The sequence below is a fragment of the Paralichthys olivaceus genome, chromosome 13 (assembly GCF_024713975.1).
Source record: "Paralichthys olivaceus isolate ysfri-2021 chromosome 13, ASM2471397v2, whole genome shotgun sequence".
NCBI lineage: Eukaryota > Metazoa > Chordata > Actinopteri > Pleuronectiformes > Paralichthyidae > Paralichthys > Paralichthys olivaceus.
This window is the reverse complement of record NC_091105.1, coordinates 4,727,073-4,746,442: the sequence shown is the minus strand read 5'-3', so window position 1 is coordinate 4,746,442 and position 19,370 is coordinate 4,727,073. Positions and strand designations below refer to the sequence as shown.

Below are 19,370 nucleotides of genomic sequence, written 5' to 3'. Positions count from 1 at the left end.
TGTATAACATATGTGAACATCCCTGAAGCACATTGTATAAATATTTAATCAATGTTCGAAAACTTTTTACTAATTTGTTTTAAAAATCTCTCAACTTACTTGATTCCTTCAGGTGCTTTTATCCACATCTGATGGTTTCATCAGAAAATAGACTTTGCTCACTTTTCTGAGTAGAGCTCAACTGATGCGAACCAATATGAGCCAGGTAAAAAATTCAAATACCCTTGTGTCAAAGAAATATAATAGAAGCTTGATATTTTACAGTTGAACCACTGACTTTATTATAAACCTTAATATGAAAACAAAACACAAATACAACCAAATATGTAGAATTAAGAAAATAAAAGTGTTGTGTATTCTTGAAATTAATAAATATTAATATGATACAAGCATAAATGCAGATATGTCTGTGAAAGGCTGATATCAGACTATAATGAAGACTAAAGATACTTTAGGACCTCAGTCTCATTTGGGATTTGTCCGATATAGATGATAAATACAGAGGCTAAAGTAGAGTTTCACCTTTAAGCTTTCATTATTATTTTTATAAGTTGTTTTTAAGTTTTTAGACCAATTTCAACGAGTCTGACTTGACCTAAAACTGCAGTAAGAAACGTGTCCTCAGCTGCTATAACGTGTTTGATTTATTACAGTGGACCGGTCTGTCAATCAAAACAACTCTCCGGTCCCACGGTGGGTGTTAAAGAGACATTTAGAATTCAAAAGTTGTCAGGCTGAGCCGCTCGGCCTAAAGAAGTAGGACAACACGTGCATTTCAAAAGAACACGCACTGGGGCCGCACATTTCTTAACAGGGACATCGAGCTGTGGTTTGACCAGATGATGACACGTGTGGTGGAAACTGCAGAGAACATATAGGTCAGGAGGGGGTCATCAAGTAACAGTGGTATCATAACTTAACGTGGGCAGTACAGTTTATAGCGTCCGCAGCTCGTGAGCTGGAGGATCACAGCTGTGCAGTTACACAATAGTTCAACAGTTCAACTCCCTCCTTCAGTACACACACTGTGTATTTGTCATCAATCTTTCACAAGCAAATCTCATGGATGTCTCTGCCAAAAATCTTTTAATAAAGATGGACGACGACGTGTATCTTACTGCCACTTTCCGGAAATAAAAAAAAAAAACACGCTGCCATTTTGTACATTTGGACCCAGAGTCCACGCAGTAGCGCTTGGGGGGTGGAGCCGCAGTAGCGAGGTCCCATGGATACACACACACGACCAATCGCGAGTCAGTCTCAGCCATCAATCATAACGTGTCACCAACATCCAACATCGAAATAACTCATCAACAAACATCAGTGTATTCAAAACTACTTAATGTAGTAGTTGGGTTTGGTCCATATCCCATCCACTAACATGGAGGAGGCAGGGTTTATGACCTGTACTGCAGCCAGCCACCAGGGGGCGATCGAGATGCTTCGGCTTCACCTTTGAGGAGCTGTAATGTCGCTCATGTTGCAGTGGCCTTAATTTGCAAATCACAAAAACACTCCGGCATCAACTTCCAATGGAAAACGTATGTACCTTCCATAGCCGAGGTTCGCCATCACTGATTGTACAGATGTGTCGTGCGATTTGTTGTTGCGTTGTCTTTTTTCAGTGTATCGAGCACAAACACACAACACACTGCAGCTGAGCATGAACACAGGAACTTCCTGTTCTTCCTCCATGAACTGAAAAGTTGAATCCGACAGCAATTTAACGGCCTCTCGTTCCAGTCAACACATTCAGCCGTGTTGCTGACGCAGCCGCTCTTGGTCTATCAGGAGAGATAACAGTGTGTAGCTGGCATCACTGAATCTGTGCACTAACTTTAGCGCTATTCTCTACTTGTGCTACTGTTACACGACAGTTTCACACTTAGCCTTTCCCAGTAAATGTCACTAGAGCTACGTGCACAGACGCACAGAGTGACACCTTCTCCTTTTTATTAAAGGGCGTCAGAAAGTTTCAGAGCTGCTATTTTTAACAGAGTTGTAATTTTAACTTTCCGGTTTGCATCACTGTACTTCTGTCACAAATGAATTTATCCGGGGATGAATAAAGTCATCCATCCATCCATCCATCCTGTGGCCATGACAGAAGTTAGAGCTGTACCACCCATTTAGTTTTCCCCCTGAGAAATCAACACTGTGTATACACATTATAAGTGTAATATAGTGTGCGTGTATATATATATATATATATATACCTGCAGTATGTTTAGCCTTAATCATCTGAGTTGTTCTTTTCACAAGAAAGTGAGTAGAAAGAACTAAAGTACCTAGAAAGTGAACCAAACAGCATTGAGAGTTACATTTCTTTCTCCCTTCCTGTTCGTGCAGCTCACTGTTTTAGTGACTGAATCTGCTCAGTTCTGCACAGAGTTGTTCTAATTAAACCATGTGTGGCTGCAAAAAACAATTTGCTCTGCATTTCCTAGTATCTGCTCTTTTTTTGATCATCTTAAAAAAACATATGTGTGAACTGTCGTCATATTTTCCGCTCAAACTTCTGTTTCCCTCAAAAACACTCAGATGGTGAGAAGAGATAAAGACTGATGCGAAGTTTATTACCACTGAGGGAAGGGTCAAGTTTTATTTAGTCATCTATGCTCAGCAGCTATGATGTAATTTCCCGCAAACCTAAAAAACTTCTCCTTCTCGAGAAAGCAGGTGTACGTGACGGCTCAGCACATTATTACTGACACATTTGCCTGCAGATGTTATGAAAGGACTCTGATTTCTTTTTACATGGGAATATCAGCAAGAGTCTGACTAAAGCATGGTGACACACAACATGTTCCGCTGAATTGAATCAACAAAAAGATTACGATAAAACACAAGAAGCTCTTTGAAGTCACTGTGCTCGATATGTTTCCCTGAAGGCGACAGTTCACCTTTAAACATCCAAACACAGGCCTGTGACAACCGAGGGTTTCCTTGTTGTTGTAAACAGGATTTTAGTTTATGCATCTTGTTTTCTTTTCAGTGCTGGACAAGAAAAACTTTGCCTGTGGCTTTTGTTTTAACTTTTGCACCATGCACGGATGACAAATGCTGGAAAATGATCAATAGATAACCTCAAAAATCCTCTCACATGGCTCCCCCTAGTGGGATGAGGAGGAGTCCCCGGCTGCTGGTGCAGCTCTCAGCTCATGATTTACATTTTAGCTGCTCCCATCTCCAGCGATTTACAGTGAGTGAACTGTTGGGGATTCACCGTCCTGTTCAAGGACATTCTGACTGGATGGATGTGTGTGGCAGACTGACGTTGTAAATTCAGGGTCGTGCCTTCACAGTAAAATGGTCTTTTTCCTTTTTTTTTGTTGGACTGCCCTGGTGGATAAAGTTTAATCATAAATTTGTTTCATTTCATATCCCTTGATATTCGATGTGCCATTCACTAAAGGGGGTCAGCGGTTCGATGTGTTGCTCAAGGACACTTTGCCGGGGATGCCCACTTGGATCTCAGAGGACGTTAAGTGATGATCCTGACGAGGACGACCATGTCTGACCTCTTTCTTTTTCCCAGTGGTGGAGGAAATGTGGCATCACTGCAGTGAGCGAATATGACCAGAGAGGCAGCCACATGATCTTTTTATTCACCCAGAGATACGTAACTCTGCATAGGAGGTTACGTTCTTGTCTGGGTTTGTTTAATATTAACCAGTGTTAGGAGAAAACTACTTAACATGGTAAAATTTAAACGACACTGTCAAAGTCATAGTGATATTTGGGCCACTACCATTTACATCCTGAGCCACTTTAGGTGCACATTCAGATTAAACCAATTGCCCAGAGCACCACGTTTGCCAAAGAAAAGGTGTTTTGGGATATTTGAACCACACTTGCTATATTTTACAGATGAGAAACTTTGGGCTTACATTGTTTTGTCTGGGCCACAAAAAGACCAGAAGCGCCATATCATCTGTTTTGGAGGGGTGCGGACTGACCCAAAGCTGTAAAAAAAAAAATTGCAAATACGGATCAGGGGGCGGATCCAGGGTTTTTTGGCATTTTTCACCATTTTCATTGATTTCTCAGAAAATCCTTCCCAGGTACTGATATTCATACATTTGTGCAATTTGGTGCAGATCCAAATAGAAATCTGGATCAAGTGAAATCATCATAGTTTCAAAAGGAGACTGTTGGGCCTCAGTGGAGGAGTGCACTATATATATATATATATACATCATTCTAGATTGGATCATTTCTGTCTGGGACTTATGACACCTCCACTGTTACGTCAAACAATAAAATGCCTTCAAACTATAAACATGTGCTGAACTAGACTGAATTAGAATTAAAATTAGATTAGGATTACACTGGACATTTTATGGTATTGAGTTTCTCAGTGCAAATCTGCTGCAGCCTCCTCCACGTTTGAGTCATGAGAGCTCACTGTTGCAGTTGAATCACTCACAAAATGAGCATTCATCAGTACGAAAAATGCCACATTTGCACACACCGCACTTGTATTATGTTTGCCTTTAATTTATGCCTCCAAAGGGAGGCGTAAACAATTAAAATTACTCGGAGCAGTCAGAGTAAATCCCGATAAATCACAATACTAAAACAACAGCAGCAGATTTACATGCAAATTGGCCCAGGGAAGATGGCCACATCAGCGTTTGGGGTTCCACTGTGTTGTGTGTTTTAAGACTGAAGAGAGCCGGTAAACAATCCACTTCATTGCAAAGACAAAGTTTAGTGCACGCTGCAAACTTTTCATAAATCACAGCTTTCACCTGGAACCGGTAGGCAATGCCGCAACCTTCTCTAGTGCAGGTACTCAAATGCACTCCATCTCCACTCATTACAGTGCTAGACTACCGTGAAGTGTCTCCGATAGTGAGCAGCAGGACTGTTCATCAGAGGTGACGTACAAGTGGGAGCGGGGGATTGGGAGACTGATGGAGCTGTGATCCAAACACACGCTCTGCACCTCCACAACAAGGCGAAGGAACAGATTTATCTGAGGAGAATCAACAACAGCGCTCGGTGTACACAGGCTCCATGCATAATTAGCACTATAGACACAGAGAGCAGAAATATGCGACGACTGCAAACAGCATTGTGATTCAGGGGAACGGCAGAATAAATAGGTGCTTCTGTGGTTTGACTTACTGTCAGCGTGTGTGTGTCGGATTGTTTTTGTGCCGAAAATCAGAAGATCCTCAGGTTTTAGAATAGGTGTTTATTTTTGAAAGAATAGGTAAAACAAAAGTCCTGATTGTTCATTCTGCTGCGAGTAAACAAGACAAGTAGAAATAACGAACCAGTGTGTCATTGTTCGGTTCAACAGTAATTCTTTATTAATGTTGATCAAATAAGATCAAGGAGCATTTCACGAAGCCCAAACAATGTACAAATATCTTCCCTGAGAAGCAAACATAAATATTTCCCTTGTAGTGTCTCACATTGGAACTCAACATCAACCTCAATTAATCACAAGCAATAATTTTACAAAAAAACGGCACAAATTTCCAAGGCAGTGCAGTAAATCTCATGCTCCAGATGTTTGGCTGGAGCGACCAGATGTGTTCTGTGTTCCTTCAAGTTCACAGTTTGTATTTTGATATTAAAGGTTAAGGCTAAGATATGAGAAGTGTTTTTCTATGGATTGTCTCTTAATAAATTCGACTTGCAGGCTCTAAGCCCCAAGTTGTTGCTGCCAAAGTCTTGGACACCTGCAACAAACATATAGTTGTGTTTTCAAGAAAGGCTAAATAATAATTTCCTGGAACAACCATACACACATAACAAATGTAACCCACCCGGCATTAAGCAGTACCCGTAGTTATCTTCACCAGGGGATGAACATTTCTAACACCACAAACATCGGCTTCAGACTTTGCATGTGTATTGTAAATTACCAGAGAAAGTGCACTGCTGATTTCTGACACGTGATCCGTTCAATATCAATAAAAGTGTAACAATAATAAAATACTTTAAAATCTTCAGATAAACCAGGTAGGATGGACACAAAGTTTTCTAACTTCACTCTGCACTATAGACCGTTTATAAAAAGCTGTGCACAGAACATCCAGCACACACACAATAAAAAACTGACAGTATATTGTAGAACTGTTTGAGGAGGACTCACTAAGGATAAGGAATACGTCTGGAGTAGCTCCGCAGCATCAACAGCCCATTCCAAACTGGCAGCTAAAGGGCAAGCACTAGTACTTGTAATTTCCTCAGCATCACCCAGTAAAACATTGGGGCTGATTAATGTGCCTTTATTTATTTTTGGACGAAACAAACCACATATATATACACAGACGTGACTCGATTGGTTATAGTCTTGTTACTTAAAAACACTGAATATGCTCAGCCTGATCCTTGGAAAGTAATTTGGTGGCACTTACTGACACATAAAAGCATTGTAATCCATTAGTGTGGCCTTAATAACAAATGTCCACACGCACAACCCTGAGTTTAAAATATCAAACATGATAAATCAGTAAATACTTAGTAATAATGACATCCCATCACGTTGATGTGCCGCTCCTGACCCAGTGCAGACAGTGCATTGCAAGACTGTGTTTTTTCAGCGGAAAGCATGGCAGCCCAGGTCTTTGTGTTCCCCTCATTCATGCACAGGGTGTGATTATTTTCCAAGTCATTTAAGTCACATAAAAGCATTTAATTAATAAGCTCCATCCATTCGTGGGATCCCCTTCATAGTCAGCTGAGCATTACTTCCGAGAGCCACTGGGGCGAATCCTCTTAATTGAGAAGTGAAGTACGAGGCATCTGTAAACAGAAGGCGCATAAATAAATAGTTCTGTGTAGATGAGGACCACACCGCTGGCTAATTTCTATTTTTCATAGAACTGTGGCTGTTCCCAGGGTTTGTGCAAAGTCCCATTCTCGTTTACTGCCACTGTTCGATACCCCTGTCTGACAGAAACAGCACCTCAAGTGCATTTCGTTGAGGCGATGTTTAGTTTGGATGATGAATGGATGAGTGGATGTGAGCTCGGTCAGGAGCTATGGATCACTGGACCTGTCTTCTCCGAGCAGGCTGTTGCCAAAGTTTGATGCCTGACCAGAGATTCAGATATGAACACAGTACAACACGCGTGTGTCAACACACACACGTACTGGGGTAGTTTATCGGGGAATATTTTAAATGAAAGTCCTTCAGAATCATTTAATTTATTTAATTTAGTCAAACTATTTAAAAGGCAGATCAGGCCTCTCGTCATTTCTTTTTAAGGAATAAAAAAAAGGTTACGTATCATCATCCCCATTGGAGACAGATTCATTTCTTTTAGAAAGAAAACGGCTTCAGTGCTGAGATACCAGACCATGACAGCTTTTTTTGAGTCTCTCTTGCTTGGTGGTATATTGGATCTTGTCTGTCAGCTGTTTGTGTCACCGGCTGTGGAAGCGTTGTCGAGTGCAGTCTGCCGACATTTGTCATCATCTGGGTCTCCCTCTATGAGCCTGTTGCTGGAAAAACACAACAACAAGCCCGTCATTGGCAACATGTCATGCAGAAGAAGCAAAACCTCTGACAACGAAAGTTACTTTTAAAAACTGCCACTGTGTCGCAAACGTTTGAGACTAAGTGCATTTCTGTGGCAGAGAGAAGACTGTCAGTCATAAAGCTGCAACATCCAGTTAAAGGTGCCGCCTATCATCCTCAAAGCAATGCATACTGCTGACAAAAGTACAGACTGTTGAGGAGGTGGTGCAGGTAAGAGACGACCTAAAACACAGGAGGAAGGGCCCGATATGACTTTCATGAATCTGAGAGAGAAATCTGATTTCAATAAACATATGGCGTCTGTTGGCTGCAGACTCAAACTCTCACTCACCTGTCGTGGGCTGGTGGGGTGGGCATGGTGCCCGTGGCCCCGGGTATGGGCATGAGGATGGGCATGCCTGTTTGCACTAACATGCACGTGGCCGTTTCCAGGCCGGTGATGGTGGTTGGCGGCAGCGTGGCGCTGCACGTCCAGCCGCTTTTCTGCTTCCACATGCCGTTGAGTCACTGGTATGTTGACAGGAGGTCTGGGGGGCTGAGGACCTCTGATGGGGGATTTGTGCCGAGTGCGCTCTTTGGGGAGTGTACGGAACTGTTCGAGGGGCATCACAGGAGGAGGCGGCGGTGCTTGATGAGCCCCAGCAGCAGGAGCTCGAGTCTGTGGTCCAGGGTGAAGCAGGGCGGCCTGGGTCTGTTGTTTCCGATTTTGAAACGTCTGAGCCCTCGCAGTGTGGGCTGTGAGTGCAGCCTGGGTTAGGTTGCTGGGATGAGGCTGGGCAGTAGGGTGTGGGACTGGAGCGGTGCCTCCTTGGCGAGGGTGATTGGCACCATGTGTGACAGGCTGCATGCCCAGGCCTTGTGGTGAGTTTTGGATCGGCGCTGCTCTCTGTTGCTGGGACATGTGCGCCTGGGGAAGGTGATTAGGATCAGCCAAAGCTCTTGTATCTGCACTCTGTGGTGCAGTCAGTCCCGGCTGTGTTGTGTGTCCCTGTGACATGGCAGAGTGTCCTACAGAGGCCTGCTGGCTCATGTAAGGCAGTGCCTGGGGGCTACTGCTGTGTGTGACTTCCTGCCTGGGGGCCATCTGGCTACCAAGCGAACCTTTGGTTTCTCGCTGATTGCTCCCCCTTTGTGTGCGGGGGCTTCTCTGTGGGAGACGTACGGCTACAAACTCTGCTACACTGTTAACGTTTTGAAGATCAGCTGAACGGCTCCGCGTCCGTCTGTCCTCGGCTGGAGGCTCTTGACTGGTTGGACCTCTGCTCCGCAAAGTGCTGTGGCTCTGAGGTTGAGGACGAGATCTGTTTTGTGTTCTCGCCTCTCGTCTGGGAGGTTGGCTGGTGTAGTCTGTGCTGTCAGAGGTGTAATCAGAGGGTAACTGTCTTCTTTGAAGACTACTGCTGGGATATGATGGCGTCCCTCGCTGGCGATCCCATGGCATCTGTCGGTGAGAGGAGCTGGGAGTGTCATCGTGTCTTTCTGGGTTTCTATCAGATCGACCACGACGTGGTGCTTCCTGTTCGTACGTCTGGGTGTTGGCATTTTGCCGGGAAATATTATCATTGTTAAAATGTGTGTACCCGGTCGGTATGAGTCCTCTGTGAGCTTGATGACCTGAATCGTCTATGTGACCATTCAGTCGGGGGTCACCAGGATAAGATTGCCCGCTTTGCATTCTGGGATTTGATTGCCCTGTATGTGACAGGTTTTGTTGTGTTTGTGAAGTGTTATTATAAGCAGTGTTGGAAATAGGAAATGAGGCGTCTTGCGGTGGCCGTTGGCCGTTGTTGGGGTACGAGTTAAGATTGACGTGAATTGTGGGCATTTGTGCGCTGTTGTTGTGCTGGGCGGTTTGTGGCAGCGTGTTGAGGCTGACCTGAACAGCCGGCGGCTGGTTGCCCCCCTGGGAAGTGCCCGCCTGTATGAGAATATTAGAGTTTTGTTGCTGTGTGTTTGGGAGCGTGTTTGCATTCTGAGCATCAATGTGCGTGAAAGCTGGGTTGTCAATGCCATTGTGTGGGTATGAATTGGTGTTCTGAATGGCATTGTGAAGCAGTCCATTTGTGTGGGTATGACCATTGTGTCGGTGTGTGTCAGAGTTACGCAGGCTGTTCAGCGGCACTGTCTGTAGGTTGCCACGGGTTTCCCGCAGGGCTGTGTACGAGCGTCCAGGGTGGCGTGTGAGCGTGTTAGTGTAATGGAGGGGGGGACCTTGCCCCAATTCCCTTGCACCGTTAGGTTGTGGTTCTGGAGGCTTAATGAGAGACAATGAAAAATGAGGGAAGAGTGAAAAGAGACAGAAAGATGGAATAAAGGAATTAATTTGTGAAAAAACATTCAGCACCATCACATCACACAAAATCAATATATGAAAAATATGTAAACTGTTATAGTGGCTCACCATCGGCCTGGGATTTGAGTTGTTCTCCTGCACAAACACCGTATCCCTTTGTCTCAACTGATCTGTAGACAGCAACATAATATTTCAGTGCAAAATAAACCCTACTTGAGCCATTATACAGATCTATTACAGCTATTACAGGACGTAGAAATCTTTAAACAAGCCTTTTACAAAGTGTTTCACTCAACATATTATACAATGAAATGAAAAATGGACAAACAAGCCATCCACGATCGCACTAACACACTTACCCCTCTTCCTCTGCGTGAGACAAACGATGAGCACGATGAGGAGCACGATGATCAGTAGCAGCAGAAAACATCCAATCACAATTCCCGCCACTTCCCCTCCATCTAGACATGTTTCTGAAATAGAAAGAATGTCAAAGGGAGAGAATTAATAAAGATAATGAGTCTGGAGCTGAGACAAGAGCAGAAATAAAAAAAGACTCTAAAGAAAGGTCGATGAAGCACAGCTGAGAGACGGTTGGCGGAAGAAGTGAAAATAAAAAGAGAGGAGAAAGTGTGTTTGTAAAAGTCACTGGATGACTTTGACCAGATTCCCAGCAGATCAATCTCCCAGGACACTTCCTGTCCCTCTCCTGTCGCGAGGACAGATACAGGGACGCAGTCCAAACCAACCACCATCATTATCAGTCACAGAGAGGTCAGCGTCCACCATAACTCACCTACGACTGCCAATTCTGTCCCCTTCTCAGAGGTGCCGGTGGTGATGGCGTTTCTGGCCGTGCAGACGTAGAAGCCGCTCTCATTGGTTGAGAAAGTCTGAACACTGAGTAACCCGCTGTCCGGTTGGCCCGATGCGATGCTCTGTCCGTCACGTTGCCACGAGAAGACGGCAGGGGGCAGTGAGTCTGACGTACAGGTGAGACGCACTGTCTGTCCCACCAACACGTCCCCTCCCCCGACACACTCTTTAGGGGCGTCCTTGGTCAGCACTGGGGTGTCAGGGCCATCTGGTTCAGCAAGGATCACAGAGGACGTCGTCGTTAGCATCAGAAACGAAAAAAATGTGCAGAAAAAAGCAGCGAAAACAGCAAATCGAGGTAAAACTGTAAGTAAGTTTGTGTTAGAGCAGAATTAAAGCTACTTTTTTTACCCTGAAATAGCAGCTTCAAAATGAGTTTGATGGTTCAGTGATTTAGAATATGTAGAATGCTGCTTCTTTCATTCTCACTCCTCACCCTGAACGTCTCTTCTTGTTCTGTGTAACTTTGGTGAGTGGGTACGATCTCCTGTGAGACGTGTGGAACTGAAGTCATTAAAAAAAAACAGAGTTTATCTCCAATGTTCAGCAGGAAACTTTTAAAATATGAAGAATTCTTAACAGAGTTTGGTGGATTTGTTAAAGCCGCAGTTGATGGGGATCATGGGTAATAATTATTGTTCGGTCGTGTTTCAGTTCAGTGAGTGGGGTCACGCAGGTTTCTCGAAATGAAAACTAATCGCTCGGACACGGAGCCCAACAGAATGAATCACTGTGTGTGTGTGGCTGCAGAGGGCGCTGTTGCTCAGTAAGACTTGCCTAAGGTTTCCTTAAATACAACTCTTAAGTTTAAAACATTACGTCTGTTTTAAGCTTTATATAGTAAAGAAAAAATGCAACCATTTACTAACTAAAAAAAGTATAGTCTAATATTCTGAATAAATGCTAATTCGAAGGCTACAGTACGTTGAGTCTGCACTGGTTGCCTGGCAACCTTAAAAATTATCCCGGAGAAAACCACAACTTTATTTTACGTTTATTTATTTTTACATTTTACATTTTTAGAAGGAATAAAGAAATATGAAATATGAAATTCATTTCTCAGCTTTACAGATGCTTTATGATAGGCTAAGCTCATTAGCAGCTATCTCCAGCTCCATATTAAAATAATGAAAAGACCAAGTAAGTGTATCTCTAAAAATGTCAAGCTGTATCTGCCAATAAAAAAATTCTATTTAGTATTTAGTTATTTTCCATTTAACTAATTGTTAGAATAAATTATTTATCAAGCAAAAACCTTTTTAAAATATTGCTTGTTCCAGCTTCTGGGATGTAAAGAGTGTGTTTCCTTATTAGTATCATTTCAAATTAAATGTCTGTGGGTGTTGGACCATTGATCAGACTAAACATGCAATTTAGCTTCGGGGGAGGTTTGTGGGGCATTTTTACTGCTGCCTGATAATTCATGGACTGGAAGTATCCAGATATGAATCAATAATGAAAATAATCTTTAGCTTTATGACTTTTTTTCAGAAAGCTGGAATGAAACAGCCTCTGTGAAATGATTCCTCAGATTCCATCTGTGATTAAATACCACTGACACAGGTAGCAGTGACTTAACTTACGCTGGCTTAGGTGCAAATGTTTTGGCACGAATACGCAGTGGATTTGATCTGCGATCACCATCTGATGTGTTAGATGTTGGATCGAGAACAGGGATATTAAGGGTTGTCTTTGTAGGATGGAATATTACTGCTGGAATTAATGATGAGATCAAGACAGACGCGGCAAAATGAGTTTAAGGAGAAATCCGAGTGTACAGCAGCACAGTCGGTGCACTGCAGCATGGATAAGCAGAGAGTGGCTCCAGCAGATTAGCTGCCATTTATCTTGATCAGTGTAAACTCACAGTAGACAGTGAGGCTCTGCTTGGCAGTTTGGGCGCTGACAGGGTTGCTGACGGTACACGTGTACTCCCCGGCATCTCCCCGTCTGGCCGGGTTGATGACCAGAGAGCCGTCTGTGATAGTGATCCTGGAGTCGCCAGTGATGGCTGCGCCTCCTTTGCCCCACTGCACTGTGACATCAGTCCCGGCGGTCCACGTACACCTCAGGGACACATTTTTCCCCTCCACCGCCACCGAGGGAACGAACAGACTCACCCCGGCCACTGCGTCTGTGGGGGGACAAAAGCAGAATTACCCGTAAAAAAGGTGTTATCACTGTCGGTGTGGAACGTGAGCGCAGGAGAGGTCACACTTCAGAAGTTTGAGTGACACAACAATGGAGGGCAGCGTTATGTTTCTGTCGAGGATAATTTGTTGTAATCAAAGCAAATGGGAGCGAAGAGGGGACAAGATCCATGCAGAAGCACAGATGGTGAGTAAAGGGGCAGACGGTGGGAGTAGTGGAGAGAAGCCTCTTGGTGGCCTGAGTTAAATAATTGGAGAGGGAGAGGAGGGGGCGTAAGGACGGAGGCTGTGACGAAGAGAGCCGCTGCAAACAAACACACTCGAGCAACTGCTAAACAGCTCTAATAGCTCTTGCTCCTATGCAGACTCTCCACTTGGCTGTGACTCAGCAGGAGCGTTTTTATATTTCAGGGATTTTTAGCTGCCGTAAGTTTGCGATGAGTAAGTGGGAGGCAGGGAGCTGTGCTCAAGGACTCGGCTGTTCCATGGCATGAGCCAGCTGTTTGTGAGGGGCCCCTGCTTTGCTGGTGCCAACAGGGGTGAGAGGGAGCGTGCAGCATCCTTCCAGTGTGGGTGGATGACTGAAAATAAAGACAGACACTCGGCTGTTCAGGCTCCATTACAGCGCTGAATATAAATGAATGCAAACACCCTGTGTACTGGATGTAAATGTGACGCTACATTTATGGTTCGACAATATCAAGCATCTAAGAGCATGAGCGCTGCATGTCAAATGAGTTTGGATTAGCATGAGGCTCTGATCCACGAGCTACATCCCCTCCCTCTTTTTCATCATATTACCTGGTGTACTACGGGTCACTTATTTCATTACACCTCCCAGACTAATTCTCTTACTCCCCAAATCCTCCTTCTCTTCTCTTTCCTCCCATCTGCTCCTCCCGAACATTATTGCTTCCCTCAAAACCTCCCTCTCCTGCACACTCCGCCTCCCCTCGTCCTCCTTTTCTCTCTTAGGAGATCTCACACTTTCTTCTTTTTTTTTTAAATCCCTCACCAAATACCCTCAGCTGTATGGATCTGGAGTTCTGATCCAGGCCTGTGGTAGCAGAAGGGATCACGATCACCGTGTAGTTCCCCGCATCTCGGAGCTGGGCTCCTCCGATCCTCAGCTGGGTGGCAGTGATGGTGACCCTGCCCTGGAACTGGGCCACCGGATTAACCACAGCAGCTCCTCCGGCCCACAGACCCAGAGCCAGACCTCCTTGGTACTCCCATGTGATGGACAGGACCTGAGGCACCGTCAGCAAAGTGAACACTATCTCAGTGCCGGTCTGAACCAGCACCGGGTCTGTCTCGAACTGGATCTGCACCGGGTCCTGAGCCAGAACATCAGCAGAGAGGAGGACTAGAAAAAGAAAAGAAAAAGAATCAGGGGAGATTTTTTTCCGCAAAAGCACAAATTGCATTCTATGGTACTTTATACTTCGACTCAGAAGCGGATGAACAATAATATACTTAACAAATATAAAATACCGTCGTGACCTTTCGCCCTGTTTTTAAAGCGTCAAATAACAAATTAAAAGCTCTGAGCAAAATCTTTTTTTGAAAAAACATCTTTGAGTAAAAAGAATTTGACATTTGAGTTAGGTCAATGTCCTCTTGACTAACATGGAGGAGGGTATTTGACCTGTACTGCAGCCAGTCACCAGGGGGCGATCAAGGAGCTTTGGCCTCAGTTTTGGGAAGCTGTCATGTCGTCCGTCTTTAACATCTTTAAAGTCTTTAAACAGTCGAACAGGCAGCTCCAACACTTTTGTCTTTTGACCCCTTTTACAGAAGCAGAGTCTACTTGTCGTCTCTCAGACAGGTTCAGTTAATAATCATTTGAGACATTAAAAGGTAATTTTGTTCAATATTTCACCAAAAGAAATCTTATATAATCCTAAAAATGAAATTTTGGGAGAAATCGTTTTCTTACGCATCCAATTCAACTTTTAGACAATTTGACCCTTAGAAAGGAAAACAATGGACTAAACTACCAAACTGCATATAAAGTAGTTCAAGCTATTAATATGTTTCATATTAATTAAAGTCTACTTTCTTTACTTTTACTGCACAAATTGAAAACACAGACCAGGCTCAGGGGGTGAAAACCCATCAGTCAGACACACACCCTTATCTTCCCCGTAGATTTTTCAGACTGTTAGCGATCCCAAGCTAAACATCTCTTTTGTTTTGGTTAGCTTGACTTAACGTTAGCCGTGTCAAAATCACATTTGCTGCTCCCAAGAATCAGCAGTACATGGGTGATTTAAAAATAACACTGCAAAGACTTAATGATTTAACACACGCGGGCATTTAAGTGTTGGCTGCTGGTCCCCCTCTCTTGTTTGTGTTGGTATTTAAGACTCAGGCTTAATTTTCAGGCCCTTTCTGGCATCTGAAATCAATCCATATGGTCCTGAACAGTCGTGCTGGACTGACTTTACATGGTTTTCTCGGAGGAGCACAGCGAGAGGAGCCAACAGAGACATGGATTGTGTTCAGGTTCCCACGCTGAGGCGTTCAAGACAAGAAAAATGTTGCAGCACTCAAAATATCAGTGACCTTGTTTCGTTTTCGGCCGAGACACAAAGATAAAGAGTCGTGAGTCAGAGGTGAGCAACACCCATGACTGACGCAGCACAGTTTCAATGGAAACTCAAATATGAACAGGGACTGAGAACTGGAACGTAATGGGTAATATACAACTACATAATTAATATAAAACTGAACAGCAGCGACAAACTGTTATTAAACTGTGGATTAACTGGCAGACGGAAAAGTTTTTTTTTTTTTACTTTGTGAACTTCAGGTTTGTGTGGGTGGGTCTAATGGGTATTAGTGCTCATTCTAATAATTCATTTCTTCTAAGCTAACAGCTGTTTCTACAAAAATGTAAAATAAATCACTTCTTGTGCACCGAAGGATCTTTGTCAGAGACACATCCACCAAAAGATAAAAAAACACACACAGGCGTTTAGAGCAGAAAAACAGCTTCCCCAAAAACAGTGTAGGTGGAATCACTTTTGTGTAATATCAATTGCCAGCAGACAGGCACAAAATTAATATTTAATTGTATGAAAATGTTGCTGATTATTACTTTAATTATTATCTTTCATGCATGAACAACAACCCTTAGATAATGAACAAATTAAAATGTCATTTACATTCCTGGTTCTTATTTTCTTTGCACGTCTTGCTGCAGCAGCACAAATAGAAAAAGTAGATCTTTGCTGCTTTTCATTTTTTCATGGATCCGACACTCTGATAAACAGGATCAAAATATGCCGGGTGGGAGAATTGGGGCCACAGTGGTGCTGTAAATGCTGCTGGCTCCCATTATACAGGAGCTTCCAATATAAACACAGCACAGTAAAAGAGTAGGGTCGGCATTATTCTATAATATCGTTATTGTCTGCAAATACCATAAATGCCACCAAAAGACCAGAGCCGGAGAAGCATTAGCCTGTCAACGCTTCCCTACAACGTTTGTGGCACTCAGGCCCAAGACAATGTTTTTCCTGCTTAAGTCATAAATCTCTAAAGACTGCTCACAAATGAAAGATTTCATTTTTTAAATGTGATTTAATGTAATGTCCTAAAACAACTGGGCTCTTTAGTTTCAAGCAAATATAACAAGATCACATTTTCAGCTGTGCATTAATACACGTTAGGTGTAATACAACGGCAGAGAGGGGCACGATTAAATAGATAAGAGGCTCACTGGTGTTTTTATTGGAGGAATAATCAAAATCAGGCTTTGACTACACTGACAATTAACATTCAATTCATTAAACAAGTTTCCATGGACACCAACATTCTAACCTGACAAAGACAATAAGACACTGCCCTGTAAACAGCATCCTGACCTGTCCACATGTCTTAATTGCATTAAAACATCCAATTGGAGCTTTCTACATTGAGAAGTTTCAACTCCCTGTCCTCGGTTCAAGTGTAAATAAATTGGAAAAATAATGAGGTATTTAAGCTTTTGCAGAATTAGAAAGAAAACACTCAAAAGCGTAAAAACACTGCAGCATCGAAACATTTCACTATTTCAGGTTGCAGTTTTAAAATTCAGACAGGAACGTAATCAGAGTAATGTCTTATTCAGAATAAAGTCGATCTTTTCATGGGATTGTTGTTAATAAAAAGTGTTGAATCGTATTCGTTGGGTTCAACAATGTGATACGTGTTCACCTGTAATCAATAATAACTAGTTATATTTTCATGAACAACTGCCAAGTTTCTGTGTTGGCAGGAAACCTTTTGTTGGTGCATGAAACAACAATCACGCAGTCTGTCAGTCGAATTTGAAAACTGCAGCATCGCCCATCCCTGTCAACAAAATACCAAATGGCACTAAGTCACAGTGAGTCAGGCTGAGGGTTCAGACGTGGGAGGCCGAGAGGACGTCACGTCACTCAGCAGCCGGTGCACAGGCTGAGGGAATGACTGGGGGGACGGCTGGGGGAATGCAGACACACAGGTTTAAGAGCAAGTTAAAGAGGAGCGCCAAGCTTGAAATGCAATTGTTTTTAGAGACGTGGCTGGAATACCTCAGCTTCAGTTTATTTCCCCTGCACAGTGCAAACTCCAGTGAGACTGTGAGGGCTGTTTGAACCGTGCGAAGAAGAGGAGGAGGAGGAAGAGGAGGAGATAGGGAGAGCAAATTGTTTTACCTGCCAGTGACAGAGTGATAAGGAGCAGAGGTTGTCTCATGTCGTCAGTCAGGCCGCTCTGCACAGAGATTCAACTCTTTAATACACAAAATTACTTCTGCTCTGAAGTCTGATAAATCTGAACAGAGGTTTTAAACACAAGACTTAATGTTACTGTGCTGACACACACACACACACACACACACACACACACACACAGAGAGACTAAAAACAAACGTGTTCCCCTGATAAGAGCAGTGAAATGTTAAAAACTCACCTGAGTATTTTCCCTTTGCCCTCATGTTCATGCTTTAAGTTCCATATTGGATCATGTTTACTGAGCAATGAGGCCACTTCCTGCTTCCGCACTCTTACCTGTGGAGGACACACCTGTTCTCTTAAAGGGGCCGCAGACATTTCTCTGTTGAGCAGCAGCAGTGGGAGGAGCTTCCATCAACTGTAGTTGGTCTCCACCAAAGAGGGAAATATTTACTGTTGCGTGAAATGTGATTATGATCACCTCCTCCACCGGGGTCGTATTTGTGCTCCTATCGATCGGTCGGCCACTCAGCAGGATTGTGCAAAAACTACTCTCCTGATTTCCATGAAACTTGGATGGGACGTGGGCCAAGAGGGAATCTATTACATTTGTGCCATGGATTCGTACAAAGGGCAGATCCAGGATTTATCTTAATCTTTTGTTATCACTTTCTTTAACATGGTGTTGTCACATTTTCAGCATAATTCTTGGAATAATTTATGGATCTTGGTGGGGGTGGGGGGGGGAATCAGGCATATTCGGAGACTGTTGGGCCTTGATTGAGGTTTGTGCTCTACACATGTAGTTGTATTATACAGTATGCGACGCTACTACTTTAAATTGGGTTTAAGTTTCCTCAAAGTATAAAGACTACGTAAGTGCACAAACAGAACTTCAAGAAATGCTAATCAACACTTACATATACACATAATGTACATGGTTTAAACTCCTTATCTCTGAAGGCTTCAGATTAATGAAATTCATATTGATGAGACGCTGATACTAATTATGCAGACAGACGTCATATCATTTTTCAGAGAACAGGAATTATTTTATTTTATCAAACTAGTGATCGCTGCCCTTTCATGATTCAGGGTCATTTTGATCAGCACCCCTTACATGCTGTTACATGGAAGCTATGATCCGATGGAGGGATTGATGCAATTATGTAGATTATATTATCATATCTTAATGTATTCAGTTATTTGCTTAATTTATTCACTGCAGTGATATGGATTCGTGTGAAGCAAAACCAGACACTGATTATTCTGCATATGGAACCAGGAGCATATGTTGATATATCGGGAGAGAAAGAATCAAAGGAGGGAGAAGTGCTGGTTGTTTCTGCTGATGTATTAGTGCCACCCACTGGTAAACTCCAGTAAACAGCACTTCTGTGTAGACACAGAACACAGTGGGAGCCACAGCTGTTACTCCCATGATTATTCATATCCCCTCTGCAAATACAAATGGATTTATAATCAGTTTTAAATCACTTGTTATATCTGTGCCCCAGGATGCATTTCCTGAAGTGACGATCTGCAGAGCTGAGCCCAAAGCTAAGTGATGTCATTATGTTTCTATGGTCTGGTGCAAGAGAGACGGTATCTGACTGAACCATTCGATCTCCAGGTCCATTTAATCACCGTTCCCAAGCTCTCGATCGTATTGCACGACATTGTTTGACGGGAGGGTTTTTCCTCCACGTTCCTGCCGATAGCTGATGATTAAATTCTAATTTATATGTGGTTGGGATGAATATGACCTTTAATTTCAGTAGGACTTCAATCCATCAGCAGCCAATTCACTGTTAATGAAGAAGGCATAGAATTCTGAGGGTTTT

The 19,370-nt window shown here is 43.2% G+C and overlaps 1 protein-coding gene across 1 annotated transcript; it reads right to left on the bottom strand.

The window, feature by feature from the left end:
• Positions 1–5,301: 5,301 nt before the first annotated feature.
• On the bottom strand, positions 5,302–17,867 carry LOC109633522 (uncharacterized). Its single transcript, XM_020093462.2, has 9 exons — positions 17,765–17,867; positions 17,509–17,566; positions 13,839–14,189; positions 12,541–12,807; positions 10,594–10,881; positions 10,157–10,270; positions 9,906–9,967; positions 7,836–9,758; positions 5,302–7,467 (listed from the first exon to the last, which is right to left on the bottom strand). The coding sequence occupies exons 2-9, from the start codon at positions 17,546–17,548 to the stop codon at positions 7,438–7,440; spliced, it is 3,075 nt and encodes a 1,024-aa protein (XP_019949021.2). The 5' UTR covers positions 17,549–17,566; positions 17,765–17,867; the 3' UTR covers positions 5,302–7,437.
• Between the last annotated feature and the right edge of the window lie 1,503 nt (positions 17,868–19,370).

What these genes read in the sequence shown, in the direction of transcription:
- LOC109633522 (XM_020093462.2), bottom strand. Translation starts at nt 17,548, where the DNA reads ATGAGACAACCTCTGCTCCTTATCACTCTGTCACTGGCAG. An exon ending in TATCACTCTGTCACTGGCAG is followed by an intron (nt 14,190 to 17,508) that starts GTAAAACAATTT and finishes TTCTTTTTCTAG; the next exon opens with TCCTCCTCTCTGCTGATGTT. An exon ending in TCTCACGCAGAGGAAGAGGG is followed by an intron (nt 9,968 to 10,156) that starts GTAAGTGTGTTA and finishes TGCTGTCTACAG; the next exon opens with ATCAGTTGAGACAAAGGGAT.